This window comes from Pteropus medius, unplaced genomic scaffold (assembly GCF_902729225.1).
Source record: "Pteropus medius unplaced genomic scaffold, Ma_sr-lr_union100, whole genome shotgun sequence".
Taxonomy (NCBI): domain Eukaryota; kingdom Metazoa; phylum Chordata; class Mammalia; order Chiroptera; family Pteropodidae; genus Pteropus; species Pteropus medius.
In genome coordinates, this window is record NW_024352785.1 from 12,762,679 (window position 1) to 12,784,155 (window position 21,477).

The window sequence follows — 21,477 nt, forward strand, 5'->3', positions numbered from 1 at the left end:
CACACACACATGTGCGCACGCGCAGGCACACAGCATTTATCTCTGTTTGATATCCTGTTTTTCTGGCTCTTTCACTAGAACTTCATCACTGCTCTATCCCCAGCACTGTAAACAAATGCCCATACATAGTAGATGACCAATAAATACTTTTGATTGAATAACAGAGTGCCTCTCTTTGAGGCCTGGTCTCAGAACCTTATGTTTTGTTACTTCTGTGGCTCTTGGCCCTTTTTTCCAGCCGCTGAGCAGACTCTGACCATAGCCAGAATCTGCTGCTAAGTTTATCTCAAAAGTTACTCTCTTACTTTGCTGCCTCCCATTTGGCCCCTTCCTGCTCACAGATGACTCCAGAAATACAGAGAGGTGGAGAAGAAGTGGAACAGTGTCTATCATTTTACTAATAGGTAGATGGGCACCTTTCAGTTCTTTCTTGATTGTTCATTGTGAGTCCATACTGCTCCTGTTTTCTGTACAAACTTTTCCTTTATAGTTCACTCTCCTGATTTTCTTCTTCCTTTTCTCTCTGCTCCTTCTCAGTCTTTTCTCTTCTTTGCCCCGTCCTTACATGTTGGTATTTCTTAGGGCTCTGTCTGAGTGCTTTGCTCTTCTTATTCTACATTCTCCCTTGGCGATCCTATCCATTCCTAGGGCTTCACATGGCAATGGCTTCCAGATTTATTTTTCAAGTCTAACCTCTTGTCTAAGTTCTAGACCTGTGTGTCTGGCTGTAAAGTGTTCATCGGTACTTGGATATCCCACAGGCAACTCCAATTCAATATGTAGTAAGCTGAACTTACCTTCTCTTCCAGTTTTCCCCGCAGTAAATGATCCAGTTGATTACCCAGAAATCTGGAAGACATCTCCCAGTACCTCACCCCTATGCCCAATCAATTGCCAGTTTTATCAGTTCTCCCATCGAATAGCTATAGAATCTGTACATTGCTTATCACAATCTACTGCCACCAACTAAGACCAGGCCACTACCATCAGCTCTTATCTATATTACTTCAAAGATAGTTCACTTGCTACATGCATCCCCTATTCCCACTCCCACACCGGTTTGGCTTTCTGTGCTGATATTGGTCTATATAAAATATCCATCTGATTATGTCATCCCCTGGTTAAAATGCCTTATTGGAGTTTTGATAAAGTTTAAAATTTAAACAGGACTTATAAGATTCTTAATAACCTGTTCCCAAATTTACTATACTTGTTGGAGTTTCTTGGAAGTGTTTGTCTCCCTTACTCCGCACCCCCACCCACCGTCCCTATGCATCATGCACCTCCTCCAGCCTCCTTGTTTATCATTAATCCTGGGGGCTACCATGGGACACAGTACGGCCTCAATAAATATTTGTTGAATGAATGTCAGAAGGCAGTGGCCCTGGATTGTAATTGTCAGTGTCCTCAAATTCTGATTTAATTTGCCTCAAAAATTTAAAGGTTTCCAAAGTTATAAACTTCTATTTTGTCGTATAGTCCTATGTATGTTTCCCTCAGCTCTGTAGTCTCCAGAGGATTATTAAAATGGAATTAAAAGAAGTCTGTGGGATTCTGCTAGCAAATCACTTTCAGTCTGTGCTCTTCGAAGGGCTTTTGAGTTCTGAGTTTAGGAGGCTGCCAAACAGGACTAGGAACCAAACCACCTTTGTGACCCAGTGGTGAGCAGGGAGGCAAACTGGCTGAATGGGCCTCTGCATCAACTTTTTCAGCTTGGACTGTGTAAGCCAGGATCCAAATACCTGAGACCTGTTGTGACTTGTCTGAACTGTTTATTAAATTCTCAAACCTGTTTGGGGAGAAAGCTTGAACACAAGAGCATATTTGGGTTTTGAGCAGTAAATCTTGTTTAAAAGAAACAGACAAGAACTCAATCATTTTAACCTGTAATAACTGAAATGGGACTGTTGGTCTCAGCTGTATTGAATCTAAAGAATAATAGGGAAAAGTTATTTTCTTAAAAGATCCAGGTCAGCGTTTCAAACTTCACCCCCAGGGTTGGGAGATCCTGGGTGAGGTTTCTAAGTCTTCCTCCTCCCAGAACTCCTATCTCTAAGTCCTTCAGAACAAGGGTGAGAGGGGCCTAATAGTCAGTGCTGAGTCAGAAGGATAAGCCAGAAGGGAATGACACACTTCCTGTCCTAAGTTCTAGGGAGTTTTTATGGTTTGTTTTTCTGTTTTGCTTTGAAGATTCCCTAAAAAGACAGACGATTGCCCTGGCCATCTCTTGATCAGCAGCCTTTATTTATTTTTGTAATCTCATAGGGTATCCACCCTTGCTATACTTTCTTATGACTCACAGATTTTTAAAACCCTTTTTCCTTGTAAAAAAACAAAGTTTAGTATATGTATCAACTATAGTTTTACAAAATATATATTATATATATATATAGAAAAATGGAGGAAAAAGGTATTCTTTATTTCACCACCCAGAAAAAAAAAATGTATTGTGAATATAACACACCAGGCATTTATCTTTATGCCTGTAGTTTTCCTCTATAAAAATTATATACTACTTAATATAATTTCTTTGCTTTTATATATTGCTTTGTAGCCTTTGTGAAGAGTTCTTATGTTATTCATTATTCCACAAGATCATTTTTAAAGACTATATTGCATGTTATTAGATAGATGTGCCATCAGTCACTTAACCAGTCCCCCACTTGGGTAGTTGGGCTGTTTTGTTTTCATGTTGTCATAATAACACGCAACTCCCTTACACTAGCTGTCCACACTTGTCTGTTTCATTGGATATATTCCTGGAAGTGGTTCAAAGAGCATGTGGAGTTTTAAGGTTTTGATCTTTATTGCTACTTTGCCTTCCAGACATTTTACCTGTTTTACATTCCTACCATATAATATCAACTTCTTACCATGTCCTGTATGGCCCTTACCTATTTTGGCCTTTGCCCAACTCCCAACTGCTTCTCACACCCTTCTCCTCTGTGCTACCAACACTGCAGCCACACTGGCCCTCTTTCTGTTTCTTCCCCTGTAGTGTGTCAAGATTGTCCTGTCTCAGCTGGAGCGCCTGCTCTTCCTCTGACTCTGGCATACACCTCCAATGCCACCTCCGCCAGATTGGTCTCCTTTAGAACCCTGTGCTCCTTTCCATCCTAGCACCTTTCATGATCTGTCTTTTATTTATTTATGTATTTACTTGTCTGCCATCTCTTTCTCCTACTGAATGTGAGTTTTTGTGGGACAGGAGACCTTATGTGTTTTATTTTCCACCATGTCTCCAGCATCTAAATCAGTGTCTTGCATGCAGTATATACTAGATAAATGCAGGTTGATTTTGTTGAATGAGTAAACAACTCTCCCGTCACCTAGGAATGTGCAGTGTAATGGGGGTCACGAGATGTGTAGCAATGGCTATCCCTTGGAGCAAAACTTGCTAAGTGCTGTAAGAAAGCTTCTGAGTGACGGAGGGAGACAGAGGAGTGGGAGCTGCAGTACTGACAGGTCTCATGTGAGCTGAGTGTTGGGACATTGGCCGTATTTTGTAGCTGATGAGGATGAGAATGATGAGAGAGGCTGAGGAAAGCGGGTGATCAGAGGCCCAGAGGTAGAATAGCACTGGGCATGGCGGGGGCAGGGCTGGGGACTGCCTTAAATCCTGTGCTGCCTGTGCAGACTCCACCCATGAACAGTAGGGAGGCATCGCCCATCCTCATCAGAGTGACATGGTGAAGTGAGGATGGGGAAGCACTTTATAAACTCAGTTCTAGGCACAGATGGTGACGTTATGGTGATAGAGCTTTGTTTTGGGAAGATGTGCCACGAGGGCAACTAAGTCAAAGGAGCAGAAAGTTCAGGCCAGAGGATGAAGCCTGGGGTGGGATGGGGTGATGGGGCTGGAACGAGGGGAAAGCAGAAGGGGCATTGCAGAGGTGGAGAAACATGAGAACATGGTGGCTGGCAGTGGAGAATGGGGTTCATCATGACACTGAGATGTCAAGTCTGAATGCCTGATGGGAAGGTGACATATGGAGCACCCAAAGAGAAGCTGTTTGGGGGTAAAGAAGTATATGAATTTAGTTTCAAACTACCCCTTTGCTCTATTATGAGCATTTTTAGATTATATGAGCCCACTTGCCCTCCTTTGTCATGAAAGGACTTGAGTGATGAGAAGATAGTGGAGGAAGACAGAAAAATACCAGAGGATAGGGGACTCAGGGCTCCCACGGCCCCCTCCTCATCTGTAGCAGGACTGCTGAATGGGGGAGGGAAAACAGGGCTCTGACGCCTCTCCAGGGGATGAGAGGTGGTTTGCTGGCATGTCTGCTCCCCAGTCACCTGTGGAAGGAGCTTGTTGGATAGCACCTTGTTGTGAGACAAATTTGTTGAGTCGTTAGGCTGAGGAGGGTGGGGTGGAGGACAGGTGCTGATTGTTGGGTGCAAAAACATGGGAGCTCTGGGTACAAATGGAATAAGACCGGGAACTGGGCGACATATTATCCTTCTGGAAATGGTCAAAACTGCTATAGATGTTTTTCCTGGAGCAGGGATCAAAGAGAAACTTTGCTCAAGACATGCTGTAATTTTTGATTGCTCTCAAAATTAAAACATTTTTGAAAGTTTTTTTTTTTTTTTAATTTAAGTTTGAAAATAGCCTCATGGGTAAAATGACAAAATGACAAAGTTCTATGGCCTCTAAAGGGAGAATGGAGAGTAGAACTGCTTTGCTGCCATTCCCTGGAAAGCTGTCTTCAAGAAACCACCTTCTGCTACCTTTAAAGCAAAGCGTTTAATAGAATCCAAATGGAAATGAGAATAGGAGAAGCACAGATGAGAAGACAGCAGAACTCAGTGAATGAGCGACCATCCAAACCAAGAGAAGAATCGGTGATGACAGGGTGGCGATTAAATCCAGAGAGGTTAAAACAGAGAAAAATGATCAGGTTTGGTGATGGAGGGAGGATGAGGAATTCAGCTTGGGAAATATCATATGTTGCATATTAACTAAAAATTCTAAAATTTTTAGAGACATTTACTCTGCAATTGGAGAGTTTTTCTTGGCAAATTGAAAGTTTAATTAGTTTAGTATTTTATCACTAGGGATCCTGTTCAGTTTCACATAAAGGTTTGCAATGGAAGAATGCTATAAAATGTCAGGTCAGGAGAAAATAAACCACATTTAAGCGCCCGCATATTTATTGCAGCAGGCGCTCAGTGTTTCTTTGCTTTCTGAATGCCGGTTTAGTCTTTTCATTGGTAGTGCAAGTGTGAAGAGAGATTTGAGTCTGCATCATAGGAAGACATACATAAATGTTCATTCTAAAGCCCTAAGTGCCAGCTCTCACCGCAGCTGCACGGCTAAGCAGCTAGCAGTGTGATTTTTAGGCATGCCTTCAGCCTCTTTGGACTGCCTCATTCTCCTTGCTTGTGAAATGAGGTTAGATGATATCAGAGGTCTTGCCAATACTGAAGTCCTGATTCTAAGAGAGAAAAGAGAAAGAAGGGCTTTAATTAATTTATTTATTTTGCTTCTGAGAAACTTTTAATAAAATGTATGTTTAAAACAAAGAAACTCATACTATGTGATAGGAAAGTCTGCCTTCCCCAGTTCTGTGCAGCCCGTTTAGGGGGAGGCCATTAATGACAGTCAGCTAGATGACAGACTTGAGACGTCTCCACTCCAGCCCTGTCTTTGATGCCAGGGCTGGCCCCCAGAAGCTCTGTTCGCAGTTTATCTCATTGTTCTACCTGGCCTTGAAAGGTGGGTTGCAGGTGTTCTTTTTATTTTCCAGATAGTCCCTTATTTTTGTTTTCTGCCTGATGAACCAAGGACACATTTGTGATGTGATATGAAGAAAAAATTACAACAGATTTGGAGTTAGGTGTACCTAGGTTCATATTCCGCATTGCACTGAGCAGGTATATTAAATTTATGGAGCTCTGTTCTCTTACCTGTAACCTGGGGATAATGGAGTCCACCTCCCAGGGTTTTGGTGAGGACCGAGTGAATGCAAGGAAAGCATCATGCACGCTGCCCATCATCCATCAGGTGCTCAGCCAATGGGATTTTCCCTCCCTTGTCTAGGCATGAACCAAGTACTCCTCTGCAAGGACCCCTTGTATGAGAGAGGATGAGTCTGACCATCTTCTGTCTCTGTGATAACATCTATAGAATGTTTCTGGAACACTTTGCCAATTTCAGGCACTGAGTCTCCTGGAAAAATTTCCCCTCAGTCTATCTTCTTTCCTGTTTTGCCAATGACTCCTTCCTCCTTGAAGGAGCGGGACGAAGAGAAGCAAGTCGAATTGAGGAGGCTCTGGTTGGCCATGGATTTAGGGAGTCCATTGAAAGAGTTGAGGTCGCTAAGAAGAAAGAGTACTGATGGGAAGGCGGGGAGGTGAACAGAAAGAAAACAACACTGCTCTTGGGAGCCACAGTATCCTGCTCTAGGGACTAGGGAGCATCCTGGGAATGCCAAAGCCTGAAGGTCAAGATGTTTTGTAGATCTATCCAGTTCAGTCTCTGAGGCTGTAGAATCAGATAAAATAAACAAACAGAGGTATCTTTTTCATGCAGGCACATGTTTCATTATTCTTGTGGGGATTTTGTTGAATGTACTGCTGATAAGGATGTGGGTGGCTATAAAGGAAATATTTTTCTTGGGGTATGTAATAAGCAGGCGATGAAACTAGGCCAGAGAGAGAGAGTGTGTGTTCTGGAGATTGTTTTGGTAGCGTAGGGCCTAGGCCTGACGGCTTCTCTTCTCAGCCCTGCCTTATCTGGCAGAGCCTTGTTGAATATGCTGCTTATCTCTTTCGCTCTGTCAGTCTCTTCAGAAATTGGGATCACCACCCACCAAGTGTGGGGACAGAAAAAAGATTTAAGTGATCTGTACCCTGCTCAAGATGCCTAGATAACGTGAAGTGTATGTGCATGGAAGACGAGGATCTGGTTTTCTAAAAGCCACTGTCACATGGTTGCAGATAGGTGGAAAAGTAATACCAGATAAGATGGACCCAGACTTCCCTAATGATAGCTCATTAAGTATCACATGCAGCCCGAAGTACCTCCATCACAGGCATTGCCAATTGTTCTCTAGGGGGCAGGGGGCTTGGGGCACCCTGCTTCAGCTGCAGAGCTGTGCTGACCAGAAAAAGACAGTGAGCCACATGTATTATTCAGCACAAGTGCCTTAACAAAGCTGGATTGGATCTGGACAGATTCCTTGGTTGCTGGGCCACCCAGCAGGGTTTCTAGGGCTGGAAGACCTGGCTGCCTCCTTTCCCCTCTCTGCCTCAGAACACAGGTGATGCCTCTGCACTGGCCTAGCTATTGATCCTTGAATCTACTGAGATCCTACATAGTTGATGGAGATCTTCAGGGAAAGCCTTCATAGAGGTGGCACCCTTGAAGTGCACCACGTAGGACTGGCAGAATCTTATGTGGTGGGGATGGACAAGGGAGAGATTTGTGTGTGGTGATGACTGTCAAAACCTAGGGAAATAAATAAGCTTCTGAAGGACTGTTAAATAGCATATATGTATATATCTGTGTGTGTGAACATGTGTATTGCCTGGATACAATTGCATGTACATTCTTTATAAAAACCTTATATTCTTTTTCAAAAGGAAAGACTAATGATTTTATGTAGCAACATTGCCCAAACTCTGTTCTCTAGTTGTGAGAATGAGAACACCTCTAAGCAGTACTTACTATTAATAGACATTCATGTTTATACTGGCCAGGTAGGAATGAGGTGTTTTTTGATTTTCTTTTTTCCAGGCACCTATGATTGGGGCTGCTCCCTTTTGTTTTGTAAGTATCTGCTCCTCTTTTCTAGCATGTCGAAACGTTAGACTTCCTGTTTCTGCTTGATTTTGAAAATACCTCTTGTTCGCCTATCACAGGTAATCCCTGTGTTTCTATTTAGCCGTAGTTTACAGGTAGCAAGTACAGGCAGCAGCCAGTCCATTCCCATTAGGACATGGAGACCTCTCTGGATTCACAATTAAAGGCCACAGAATGCATTCCACTATAGGTGACGAAACTCAGCTCCCAGAATAACAAGCAAGACAACTTTTAAAGTGACGATCTTCTGTGCATTTGTTTGGTAAGCTTATGGTGGATTTTTCAAAAGGACGACATAAATATTTTTGGATTATTCTTGGGGAGGACTGACTCTTCCTGAAGGTGATACAGATGACGTAGAATACAACAGGGCGGCTGTGTATGTTTCTGCAGTCTGTGTGACTCCACCAAGGCTCCGTGAAGCTGTCCTGACTGGTACAAGGAGAAAATGCTGAAACTAGGTGAGTTAAAACTGCCCTCAGATTGACTTGGATGTTAAGTCCATGTCGGAATCTGGCGGAATATTCAGATGACTAAGTGACATGGTGTTGCTGTCTACAAGGGAATAACTTGGTCACGGCCTTAAAGTGGTTGTGTTCAACAAATTACTGCTTTTCTTTTGCTGTGACTTTGGGTGTGGAGAACCAGAGGTAGGTTCCAGTGTCGCGGGTGGGGAAAATGGCATCGGTTGAAGGCTCAAATGTTTCAGAAATGGGACTCACAAAAGATTGGATAGCTTTTTCACTTAAAGTTTCTCCTTTTTACAATTTACACATGTTTATTAGCTTTAGTTTAAGACATTTCTGATTCCCAGTGGTCTGGTAGTGGCAGTAACACCATGTGGTGACTTACAAACACAAGGGTGTTTATTTCTGTTCTCCCATTGTGTAGATATTTGTCAGAACATTCTTGCTTCCATTTCCTCTAACAGCCAATAAGCAATTTTATCCTATATATACAATAAACCCTTTCGTACTTTTAAAATACACCTTAGGTTTCTTTTTAGCCTTACTTAATGCTTTTTTCTTCAAGTAGACCTAATTTTATTTTTAAGGTTAATTGGAAAAGTTTTTGAGGATTGAAATAAGAGAGCATTTTAAATAGCCCTCAAAGTTATATTGGTATTTGCATACTTTTGTTCAGGTTTATGTGTAATATTTGAGAAGTTTATCTAAAATTTTTCTACTCAAGACTTTCTAGAGCTTAAATTAAATACTAGAAAGGAACTAAAAACCGAAAGACATAGGTGGGTGTTAATATATCTAGTTTCTGGTCTCACTTGGCAGCCAGTGCTATTTCCTAGAGCCATGACTACCAGAATGTGGTCACCGGCACATCATTTATGTTAAATGTACATTTGCCTACCAGATGCCCAGAGTTGTGCATGTGATTCTCTGTCAGTTTTCTTTATATATGTATATAGGCACAGTCTAGCCAACATATAAAAATGGTTATGTGTCTGTGACTGTATATAATGGCATGTATATAGTCGGGACCAGGGCCAGGTTTGGTTGGGAAGGTTTTGTGGAAGAAGTGAGTTTTGGGGAGAGTTCCAAAGGGAGGGTAAGTAACGTACTTTGGCAGAAAGAAGAAGTATACATAAAGCTTCTAAGGCTGGAGTGATTAAGTCAAATGCGTTCATGAATAAGCATGAACCATTTAAGAGTGAATTATAAATTACTGGTTGAAAAAAAGCAGGCTAAAGGTGAGGAGGAGGCAGGAGGATAAATTTCACCCCCCCACCCCCCCCCCTGAATACCAGCGCGCCCAGACCAGGTTGCCATCTAGTGGAACTGGCCTAAATGCACATGGGAGTGTCACCTCTTCTCCCTTCAGGTTACATTAATAGTGTGATATCTTGGCAGTAAGGAAGCTTAATTTTCTTTCTCCCAGGAATTTTAAATGAAGAATTAGAGAAAGGAGATGGTTGTAACTATGCTCTCCAAAATGACACTAATTTTGCCTTAGAAAATGGAGCTGCATACATACATACATATATATGTGTATACACACACACACACACACACACACAGAATATATTTACCATCTATAAAGAATTTCCCATAGAAATATATTTATCAGATATAAAGAATTCTCCATAGAGAATGTTCAGAGGTGGTGGTGTTGCTGAGAGTGCAGGGTGTGCATGGCCCTTCAGCTCAGGGCATGGAGCATACAGGAAGCAGCACTGGAGAAGTGGTACAGCAGAGTGAAAACATACCACATCTAGCTCTGGGCTGGCTTGTTGTTTCACGTGGTTACAGAGTCCATCCTGGTACAGTGGCGACAGAGCAGAGCCCTTCGACGACATAAACCACAGACCTCAGAGCTGGAAGACATTGTGGAGAACTGTACTCTTCCTGCCCTCCCTTTCACCCATGCCTGCATGCATCCATTCACTAAATTCCTGTTATGTACCAGGCATTCTTCCAGGTACTCGAGATATACCTGTGAACAAAGCAGATAGAAATCCCTGCCCTTCTAGTGGGGGAGAGAGACAACAAACAAAACAAGTAAAATATATAGTAGGTTAAGTGATATGAGGGGGAAAAAAACACTTTTTTTTTTTTAAGCTGAAAAGGGGGATAAGGATCGTTGCATGTATAGAGGGTTTGCAATTGTGTATCCTTACTGAGAATGTGATACTAGACTCATCTGAAAGATCTTAGGAAGCTAGACCTGTGAACATCCTGGAGTAGAACATTCCAGGCACAGGCAAGCAGATGCAAAGCAGTGGGAATAGGTGCGGTATTCCAGAAACAGCCAAGGGGCTGACAAAAGGGGAGATGAGCTAGAGAGCTAGTGAGGGACCAGAATAGGTGGAGCCTTATGGACAATCATAATGAATTTGACCTTTACTGGGCATGAGATGAGAAGCATGAGATGATCTAGTCTAATCATCTTATTTTACAGATGAAATTTAGGACAAAGAAATCAAGTCAGGTGTCCATGGTTATTCAGCATCATAGTGCCAGAGCTGGGATAAAAACCTGCCTCCTGACCCCAGCATTCTTCCCACCACCATGCCTGTCCAGGTGGGATGTGTGACCTCAAAGGCCCAGACCTCCAAGTGTAGCAGTCCGGGAGGAAGCCAAGTGCTGTGGGCTCCTCCAGCAGCAGTTTCAGTATGGTTAATCTTGGCTGTCCCCACCATCCTAGTGTGTCCTGCCTACCTGTAGAGGCCCCAAGGCACACATAAAAAGCATCAGACCTATCCTATTATCTCAGAGGAGTCCCCTGCCAAATATTACCTTCTTTTGTTTTGGTATGGAGATAAATCCTTTGGGTTTTACCAGTGGTTAAACTCAAGAATCTACAAGCTCATAAAGGCTCCCTACATCCCTACATTCATTTTTAAGTTACTTGGATATAGTTAACGTAAGATAAAAGAGTGACTGGTTAACATCAAATGCAGCTTGACGTGGAAAATTTTTGCCCAACATTCTTTGTCTCCTTGCCTTACTGTGAACCAGTTCGAGCCTTTTTTTCTTCTTTTTTTGTTTTCATCTTCTTTAGATCTTATGACTGTTGTGTTCTGGGCACAGGCCAAATCCTCTAATCTCACTTTCTGATGAAGGTCAGACTAGTGCTAAGTATAGAGGAAAATGACTTTATGCTGTCGCCTAAGTCATCTCTCTTTTAATCACCCATGGCCTGTATTCTGTGGACAAAGTAACAAGGTATTTGCATAAAGTCATCCCATCTTGTGGGAAACTAACTCATCTCTGACTCTCTTGCCTTAAAGCAAAGTGCCCATTAAAAGGTAGTGTGAGATTTACATCATCATCTTATTTTGCATTTATATTTGTTTGTATAGCACTTTTTTTTTTTTTTTTTGCTAGCCAAGGTAATTTTACATGTTCATTTGTGTACACTGTCTATAAATGAGCTCTGAAATCCTACTACCTTCAACCATTAGAGTTAGCATTGATTTTTATCCTTTGGCATCAATAGTTCTTTTTGTAATTAGTTCTTCGTCTACCCCTGGAGCATAAGAACAAAGACCCCTGTGGTCCTCTGCTTTATGGTCTTCAGGAGAGCGGTTCTTTGGGGTGAGATCTCCTAGCTGGCTTTGCAGAGAACCTCAGAAGGAGCGCTTACTGGAGGAAATTCTGTTGTCAAAACTCAGGACAACAAAGCAAATGCAGAAATGCAGGTATTTATGTGAGAGCTGCTATGGGCAGTAAGTAGGCCTTAAGAAAACTTGACAAGAAACATTTCTACATTTCTAGTTTATGAATAAGTATTTGCTGCATGTGGGTGATAGAGAATGAGAGTGTTCAGTTAAAGGTACCTGCAAAGACAGCCTAATTAAAATGCTAACGCTTATGTCGAAAGTCATTCTGTTGGAATTCAGTGTTTCTGGTGAGTGGAAGTACAGAAATGCAATGAGCTACGTGTTGTGTGGCTTGTTAAAAGCAGTCCCAAGTGGACTTTGAGCACATCGTAAGACAAAAACCTGGCCTGACCTTCACAAACCAGTGTTTTTCCATTGCTGATTTGCCCCTTCTCTGCTAATGACTTAGTAAGTTCCTACCCTTTACCATATGTGTCCCTGAACTCCTCACTACACTCTTGGCTCCTGGGAAAAATCTCAGGGTGGACCTGACTTGGCTCCTGGCTCCAGATTGTGATCTGGAGCTTTTACATACCTTTTCCTACCTTACAAGACTTCCCTTTCTGCCTCCTGTCAGGAAGGCAGCCACCTCTTTGTGGCACATCACACATCCATCAGGAAGCTCTATCAGGGGTGATGGGACAGCACCATGCTGGGAGTGGAGGACGAAAAGCTCAGGGACCTGGGTCCTACTTCTCAGGCTCCCCTCCCCATCTGTGCTACTGAGGTTTCTCGGCATTCTCCCCTCTCCCCCTCCCCCACCAAGGAGTCTCTGATCTCAGGTACGACTATCATCAGATAGGCAAGCCTTGCCCTTGCAGGGTAGGGGCCTTTCCAGGCTATTCTCTGGCCTCTGTTAGGCAGAAAACTTGGGGAAATGGAGGAGAATGGGCTGGACATGTGATAAAGCCGGCAACAAGATTAGAAGTCCTCAGCACACTCCTCATTAGCTGCCCAGGATATTATATCAGTTATGGCTCTTATTATGCAAGAAAGAGAAATTATCAAGTCCAGGAATACTGGGCTAGGCTGCAGAAAGACGTGGTGTGTTGGGGAGACTGATCACAGAGAACTCCAAAGTGTAGGCCTTGGACATTCAGGTTCTAGTCCCTGTTAAGATACTCATATGACAAGCCTTTGAACATGTCCTGTCAACTTGCTGGGCCTAATCTATCATTCGTGAACAAGTTTGAGGAATGAGGAGATTGAATGAGAGGACCTCAAAAGCTTCCTTTGAGCACTAGCTTTCTGATTCCTAGATTCTACGCAGGGTGCGATGGGGAGTGTCATGAGGAACTGAGATGGAATCAAGGTAAGGACTTAAATCCTCTGTGCCAGAATGTACAGACAAATAAGTGATGGCACAGTGTCTGTATTGCATGCAGTAAATGTCTTATAGCTACCAAGTGGCTCAACTGGCTGAGTACCAGGTGTGAAGTGCTCCAAATTGAGTGTTGTCATTTGGATGCTACAGGTGCTGCAGATAGCCACAGCTCACCGAATAGCAGGGGTGTTTCTTCTGCCAAGTCTGGCTTGGACATTGGCTGCCAAGTTTGTGTTCTGTGACATCTGGGTGTCAGGGATCTTGTAGGAGCCTTGTACGTGAGGTGAGATCAGACGGTGACTTGTGGCAGATACTTCTGTTAAAAAGTGGTTTCAAAGCCACAGTTATATGGCTTATCCTGGGACTGGTGAGCCTCACTGGTGTTTTTGGTCTTCTCTTTTGTTAAGAGTCTGATTACCAGTGGTATTGCACACTTTTTTTGTGGCTCATTGTTTTTTAGTGATCCTGTTGCTCAGTAAACCACATGTGTTCCACTCCGAAACGGGTAATGCTGGAGTTCTACCTTAGTAGGAGAGAGTTGTTTGAACCAGGCAAGAAATGAACGTTTAAATGCTGCTTTGTATGGAACATTGGATATCAAGAGGCCTGGAGCCAACTTGCAGAGAACAGGCCCCATCGAAAAGCATTGAAGTTGAGATGAAAAACAAAACTTATCTGGCCCAAGAAAACTCTCTGATCTGGATTCAGACCTAAGGCTACCAGTTTGTGAATTCACTTCTTTTTGCCTTTGCTTGGTGTCAGGCAGGCTTGGGGTTAGTGACCAGGGTGGAATAAGGACTGGATGAGCTTGTGTTCACTGTTTCCCCAACTCTCCAAACCACTCAATTTCTGCATCCCTGCTTCTACCTCAGATGTGCTCTGCATAAACAAATAAACCGGTGAATTCATATACTCTTAGATGTTAGTCATCCATAGACAGACCTTTCCTCCAAGGAATACTTGTATTTTTAAAAGAACCTGATGGTAGAACAGAAAATAGAGCAAATTGTAGCCCAAAGTGCTGCCTCTCTAATGAGTATCTCCTGTTGTGCAAAGAAGATAATTTGAGGCTTGGGAGCCTCCCAGGCGCCTCAGAAGTAACACTTTGTGCTGCCCTGCTTCAGGTAAGACCGGCTAGACTAGCACCGGCCACTGAGCATGGGAGTAGGGTTCAACTTTATTCTTTTTTATTTACATTATTCAAACTCATGTCAGAGTCCACGCAAATTCTTGCAAATGTGTTTTTGTAAGAGATTGATGGTGCCCAGCTTCCCTGTGGTTGGTGTTGGCCAGTGGGAGAGTTATGGGAATTTAAATATTCCTTCAGCAAAGCCACTCAATTAAAGCTGTGGTAAAATTGTGTTCTTTAGATAGTGTTTTCTCCTCAGAGTGCTCTCTCAATTTATTCCTTTCAGTGAGACTTCATAAATGATTACTCCACCAGTCTTTTCTCTATTTCCTTAACATCAGTTTATTCTGCAACCCCTTGCGATTTGGCTTCTGTCTCTAGTCATGTTACTAAATTATCTCTCTCAGAGACCCCAGTGGCTACCTGAGGATTGGCCTTTTCTTTAGCCTTTCTTTCTTACCATTTGTTCTTTCACTTTGGCCCATTATACATACTGCTAACTCTACCTGGTACCATTCTTCCTTCTCTCTCCCTCACATCCTCTACCTTGGCTAATTCCTGACCCTCAAGTCTTAGCTTAGGCATCATTTCTTTCAGGGAGCCTTCCGTGATGACCCCCTCCCCCAAGTCTGATTTAGTACTTGTCCTGTGAGCTTTCATTAGCACCCCATACTTTTCTGCTATTGCACTTATCATACTATATTTTGATTAGTGTCCGTCCTGCTCCCCACTGTAGTATAGACTCTGTGAGGGCAGGTACCGTGATTGTTTTATCTACACCATTTGTAGCTATATGTGGTAGATGCTCAATAAATATTTGCAGAATGAAGAACTACATAAGTGAAGATGACATCTGAACAGTGACATCTACAGCTACCTCTAACAAACAATAAACCTCTGGTTTTCTCCATCAAGCTTTGGTTCTTCTTGGGTCCCTTGGACCTCCAATTAGAATATGAAAAAATATTGTTAGAAATTGTCAATAAAAAGTGACATCAGGCTCTGAGGAAGAAAACAGCTGTCGGGAAATCCTGGCTATTTATATTTAGCCACTTCATGACCAGGGAGTCACCGCATTGCTTATGATGAACAAGTGATGGCTACCTGCTGATAAAACCAATGGAGAGGATAAGTTCTAACGGTTCTGCCTACCAACAGAGTTCGAAACACATTCAGGAGACCGGACAAATGGGTGGTAATGAGTTTATCATCATCGTGGAAAAAGAACTTGAACACATCTGATTGGCAACTGTAGAGAAACATAAACTAAGAGTTAGAGGAACTGATAAGTATTGTGTAGATACAAAACCATGTAGACAGTTCTGTACTTTCTGGGCCATTTAAGGAATTTCCCAGGTAATTTTAACTATGTGCAATTTCACTTTATTGATTTTAGACCCTAATGTCCCAGCTCTCACCTGAAAACATGATTCTACTAGATTAAGGATTTACATCTGTTCTACAGATCTATGTATTGGGATAGGCTTTCTGGAGCATTTAAGAAGAATGTGAAATCTTGATTACATGCATCTTCTTGTCTCTTGAAATTGGGTAGAAATTGCTATCTGGCTGTAACGACAATGAAAATGAGCTGTAACAACAATGGAAACAGACAACTTTATTAGGCAGGGCTTAGTGAGCAAAAATAGGTTCATATCTATATGACAGAATAGTGTAGTTAACAACAATGATTTAGTTTGTCAAAAAATAAAGTACGTTCCATAGCCTTTGTTTAGTGAAGAGGAGATTTGCTATGCAATCCATTTTAGAAATATTTTCATAAAAAAATTATGAGCTTTATAGGTGCAGCAGCTTTCCCTTGGAGAGTCCTGGTTATATGAGAAATTGGTCTGATAGAAGAGGGTCAAGCATATACCCACCTTGATTGACTTGCTCAGACCTCAAAGTCAGATGTGTAAAGTGGAACTCCTCGCCTTCCCTCTTGCCACACCTGTTTCTTCTCTGGACTTCCCCTTTTCTATTAATGTCTGGCTCCCCCTTCCTCCACATCAGCCAGGCTCAGAGCTGTTGTGTTGGCTGTGCCATCTGACCTCTCTTACTGCTCTGTATCCCCTTTGGAGCATGTGGCATGTTTGCCTTGAAATATAATTATTGTTCTCTGCTCAATCAGAGACACCATAGTATAGAGAAAAGTATGGAATGAGGTCAAAGGACCCACATTCTAGTCTCAGTTCATACTCAGTTTGAGCTAAGTGATCTTGGGCCAGCCACCTAATTTCTCTGAGGATCTGTAGCTTCCCCAGAAGCAAATGGAGCCAATAATACCTAAGATTCCTGCCTCACATGGTTGTCATGAGGATCAGTGGCAATGTATACAGCAGTGCTTCCAAAGCTAAAATCCCCACCTTGCTAAGATGTAGTAAGAGATATGTTCTATAATGTACCTACCATAATACCCAGCACATAGTAGGTGCTTAATAAATTATACTGATAATATTATCACTGATAATATTAAGACATAACTTAAACACATAAATTGTTTGGTTCTGAACTGGGTTGCTGGTTCAGAATTTGGGGCTATGTCCCAGTGGAGTACTTTTTCCTTCCTTCGTTCCAGGTAACAGAATATTTGGGACAACCAAGGTGCTGCCTTTTTATATTCACAGGTTAATTTTATCCATTAAGAAAACAGATGACAAAATTAATTATCTTCGGTGCAATGATAGATCCCAAAGTGGCCTTAGAAAACACAGCATATTGTAAACACAAACAGCCTCTGAGGGGACGCTTACTCCTAAGAGACTTTCTTAATAGAATGTTTAGTGCCTGAGAGAAGTTCATGCCTTGAGTAAAGAGGTGTCTGGTATTCTCATCTGGGATTTATTAGTATATGTATTCAGGTGGCCCAGTACCGGATGTTAGTTCTTAACATAAAGGAAACAAAGCTCCCCCTCTGAGGATGATGAGATTGCTGTTCTCTTAAAGTGGGCAGCTGCTGCTGGTACCTTTGCCAGCCCTGGAAATTCCAAGAACTGAAATGGAATGTTGTTCAAGCCATTTTATTAATGGTTCCTAGGACAACTGTGGTGGGTTTGATGGGTGGCTGGTAAGGTCGTCTCCATAAAGATAAGCACAATCCATTAGTTGAAGCCTAGGCTCCAGTGGCTTCTACTGGGGATGTTTGCATTTACTCACCACTCTGTTTATGAAGATGTTAAAAGAAGTGCATCCATTCTCTGCATGTTGTAAAACAGAAGGGTTGCAGCTGTCAGAACTATTTTCTTCTTGGCTCTTTTTCTGATAGATTTTTTGTAAACTTGGTAGATTTATGGATTGGTGCAGATTATCAGCCTCATTTCTCCAGATGCAGTGGAAATTTTCTTTTTTTGTTTTCTTTCTTTGAAGATAGCAATTATTTATTATGTACACGATTCCTTGTACTTAAACGTAGTTTTTGGGTGAGTAGAAATTAAGCTTATGTCATAATTTAATATTATGAAATGGTTAAATGGTTATTTGATTATTTATATGGTGCCTTCAAAGTGTCCAATACGTGTTCTACTCTCTAGAAAGAAGGGTGTAGGGAAACCCTTACAAGGTATAATCTTGTGTTTTAAATAGCTTACAAATCTGCCTCAAAAGACAACTAGCATCAAGATGATCAGCTTTTAGTAGAAGTTTACTGTGGCTTTATGGAGGGGAGTTGAAACCTGAGCAAAGATTTTAGAGAGGTATAAAAAGGGTGTAACAGCAGAAAAAAGACCAGCAGCAGCTGCTCCCACAGTGAAGCTGCACAAGATGTTGTGATTCATTATAAGGTTTGTTTGAAGTAATTTACAGTTCATGAAAACAAATGTCAAAGTCTCTGAATGATTACTTTTCAAGTCATTCAGACCTACATGTAGGGGTGCACATTCACGATTTTACCACTGGTAGCATCATTCACACTCACTTGGATTGCCACTGCTTTCTTTGGGAGAGACAGGTTGGTATTTTAGCTGGCATCCTGGCGCCTCACTCGTGGCCTGCTTATCTCTGCTGCCTATGTGGGTGCAGGGCCTGCAGTAGCCAATAGTTGTGGCAGATATGGATTATTCTATCTGTAGCCTTGGTGGGCATTTGAACTTTCAACCCATGGTCTCATTTCAGGGAATGTGTGTATGTGTATCTGCTGTGCTTTCAGGGATAAGGATGCTCTCAGACAGGGAGAGCCTCAGGAACCGTCCAAGCAGACTGGTCCTAAGGGCAGCTGGAAACACGAAGACAGGGGCAAAGGTTCCCAAGTGTTCTTAACTCATGGCGCGTTAGTGCCTCTGCAATTTATGTATGTCATTTCTACGACGAAAGAAATAGCTAACAGTTTCATTCGTTAAGTGCTTAGGTCCAAATAACTTATTAAGTAATTATGTACTAATAACTGACAGCCATGTTAAAAAATAATACCTATACATCGAAATATTAAAAAATAAGTTTTTATTCCATTCTTCACCATAGTTACTTACTAATGGAATGTATGCACCTGTTGAGCCTTGCATGTTTCACTCAGGAGCCAATCAGGAGACAAACCACATGATAATTTGGACAGAAAAGTTTAATATAGAGAAATATTAACTAGCAAAACAGTATGGCAGCTCCTCAAAAAATTAAAAATCAAATCACCATATGATCTAGCAATTCCCCTTCTGGGAGTACGCCCAAAGGGATTGAAAGCAGGGACTTGAACAGGTACTTACACACCCGTGTTTATAGCAGTATTATTCACAAGTAGCCAAAAGGTAGAAGCGAAGGTGTTCATTGACAGATGAATGGACAACCAGAATATCCATACAATGAAATACCATTCAACCTTTAAAAGGACACAAATTCTGACACATATTCCCACAGGGATGAACCTTGAGAGCATTCTGCTAAGTGAAGTAAGCCAGTTGCATAAAAGACAAGTACTCAGTAATGCCACATATCTGGCGTACCTACAGTGGTCAAATTCAGAGACAGAAAGTAGAATGGTGGTTGCCAGTAACTGAGAGGAGGGGAGAATGGGGAATTAGGGTTTAATGGGTACAGAATTTCAGTTTCATGGTTCAGAGTTCTGGAAAGGGATGGTGGTGAGAGTTGCACAGTGTAGATATACTTAATACACTGAAACATACCCTTAAAAATGATTAAGATGGTAAACTTTATGTGATATATATTTTGCCACAATGAAAAATAGTAAAACAAGCTATTTTTTTTTAAAAAGAAAGAAATATTAACTTTGATGAGGACTGGCTATTAGGAATTAAAGAGAAATCTAAAGAATAGAGGAATAATAGCAAATACAAGGATCAGTCACTTCCCCCTGGGTTTGAGATAAAGCATCAAGCCCGAGTTTCCCTCTTCCACCCTAGACCTTGTTGCAGAGGGGATAGCTGGCTGTGGCTCCTTGGATGGCAGAGAAGTCATCGTGGTGCTGTGCTGATAGAACTTGCTGGAAATCCACCCTTGAGGATTCTGAGGAAATGTATTCATGAGAAGGTTTCTCACTGGAGGCAATCTGCTACCAAACCACCTGAGGGGGATGCTAGCTGTGGCTGCTGGAGGCTGGCTGGTGCTGGCCACCAGGTACAGCAGGAGCCAATTGCCAGAGAAGGTGCCCATGTTGCAGGAACTGGGTGCTGGAGGTGCCATGCGTGCTTGTAGGAATTTGCAGCAAGACCACACCAGAACGAAGAAGGAAAGGTCCTTCTTCCTGTAATGTCTCTACGGTGCCCTTCACTGACAAAGCTTAGAATTGTACCTGCTGGCAAAATAATAATAATAATAACAACAATACTAAATATATTATTATTAATATAAATTATTATTAATATTATTATATTATATAATAAATATTATTATTATTATTATTATTATTATTTAAAGTCCCATCTTCATTTTCTCACAGTAGGTAATGAAGGGTGAATTTGGAGCTGTGAGTCAGTAAATTGATCACTGGCCACCTCACAACTTCTCAAACTTTGAAATCAGATTGGATCTCACTTCCCTAATTTGCTGTTCCACATTACTTTTCACATAATACTTGCTTTTTATCACAGCAACCACCAACAATCTAGCTTTGCAAAGAAATGATGTCGTCAAAAGAAATATAGCACAATCTAATGTTACACTGTGAACTAGCTTGAACTAGAAGTTCGTATAGTGTCTGAGGGATATTGAATAATGCTATGTTTCTCTCAAAATATAAAATATCCTGCAACACCCCTATGAGTTTGCTGTTGTGCCCTGAGGCACCATGGCACACAATTTGGAAATCTTGGGTCTAAAATCATGAGTCTCTTTCAGCAACTCTGACCACACGATTCTCAGATATGAGATGCTGAGATGCAGATTTGTTTAAGAGTGCAGAAGGGTCATGTGTAAAGTAAAAGTTGTGTGGGATCAATATTATTTTTGAAAACTTCTTAGTACGTTACCAGATTGAAGAATAACATACCGTCTTCCAGTAAGATTTACTGTATCAGTGTTTCCTTTAGCGTTAGAACAGCTTGCTGTTTCTTTGGGGCCAGATGAAACATTTGTTTTTTTATTTAGAGGCACTTAGATTTGAAAAAATACATAGCCTTAAACACAGCATTCATCATCAGTATCTGAAATGCTTACAGTGTGAGAGGCAACAGAGAGAGCAGAGTCAGGGAGGGACCAGCGAATTCCCAGCTCCCTCTCATGCTTACTCTGCAGCATAAAATCTTTAAATAGGAATGGTGGCTTGATGTACCCTTTAGATTATTATTTCTCTCTCTCTTTCTGCCCGTTTTGGGCTGATTGTATATAGTTGAAATTGAGAAAGTTAAATGGCATGTGATGGGACTTTGCTGAATTCAGTAGTAAAAATTCTTTTGCAATAGATTTTAGATTAAGAAATCAGCACTTTTTCACTTTCTTCTGTTTCTGTTAGGAAATGAATGGGATTAATAAGACCTTTTTTAGGTAGGCACACTGTTTATATTAGCAGTTTCCCTGAAAATTCATTTTGGTGATGTCTACAACTTAGTGAATTGTAGCTATTACATATTTCTATAGCTCTTCTTTAAGAAGCTGAATAACGTACGTTTTGTAACTGGACCTGTTCCAACGGAAAAACTTCTGATTCATGCCTT

At 41.7% G+C, this 21,477-nt stretch overlaps 1 protein-coding gene across 2 annotated transcripts in view; it reads left to right on the forward strand.

The window, feature by feature from the left end:
* TNFAIP8 (TNF alpha induced protein 8) overlaps positions 1–21,477 on the forward strand; it is a 102,573-nt gene that overhangs the window by 41,691 nt on the left and 39,405 nt on the right. Inside the window, exon 1 of one of the 2 annotated variants that reach the window (XM_039848520.1) lies at positions 7,773–8,271. The exons of the other annotated variant lie outside the window; for it this stretch is intronic. Coding sequence (XP_039704454.1) covers positions 8,259–8,271 — 13 coding nt within the window. The 5' untranslated portion in view covers positions 7,773–8,258. Of the gene's footprint in view, positions 1–7,772; positions 8,272–21,477 lie in introns of those variants that run through there. 2 annotated transcript variants of the gene reach the window in all.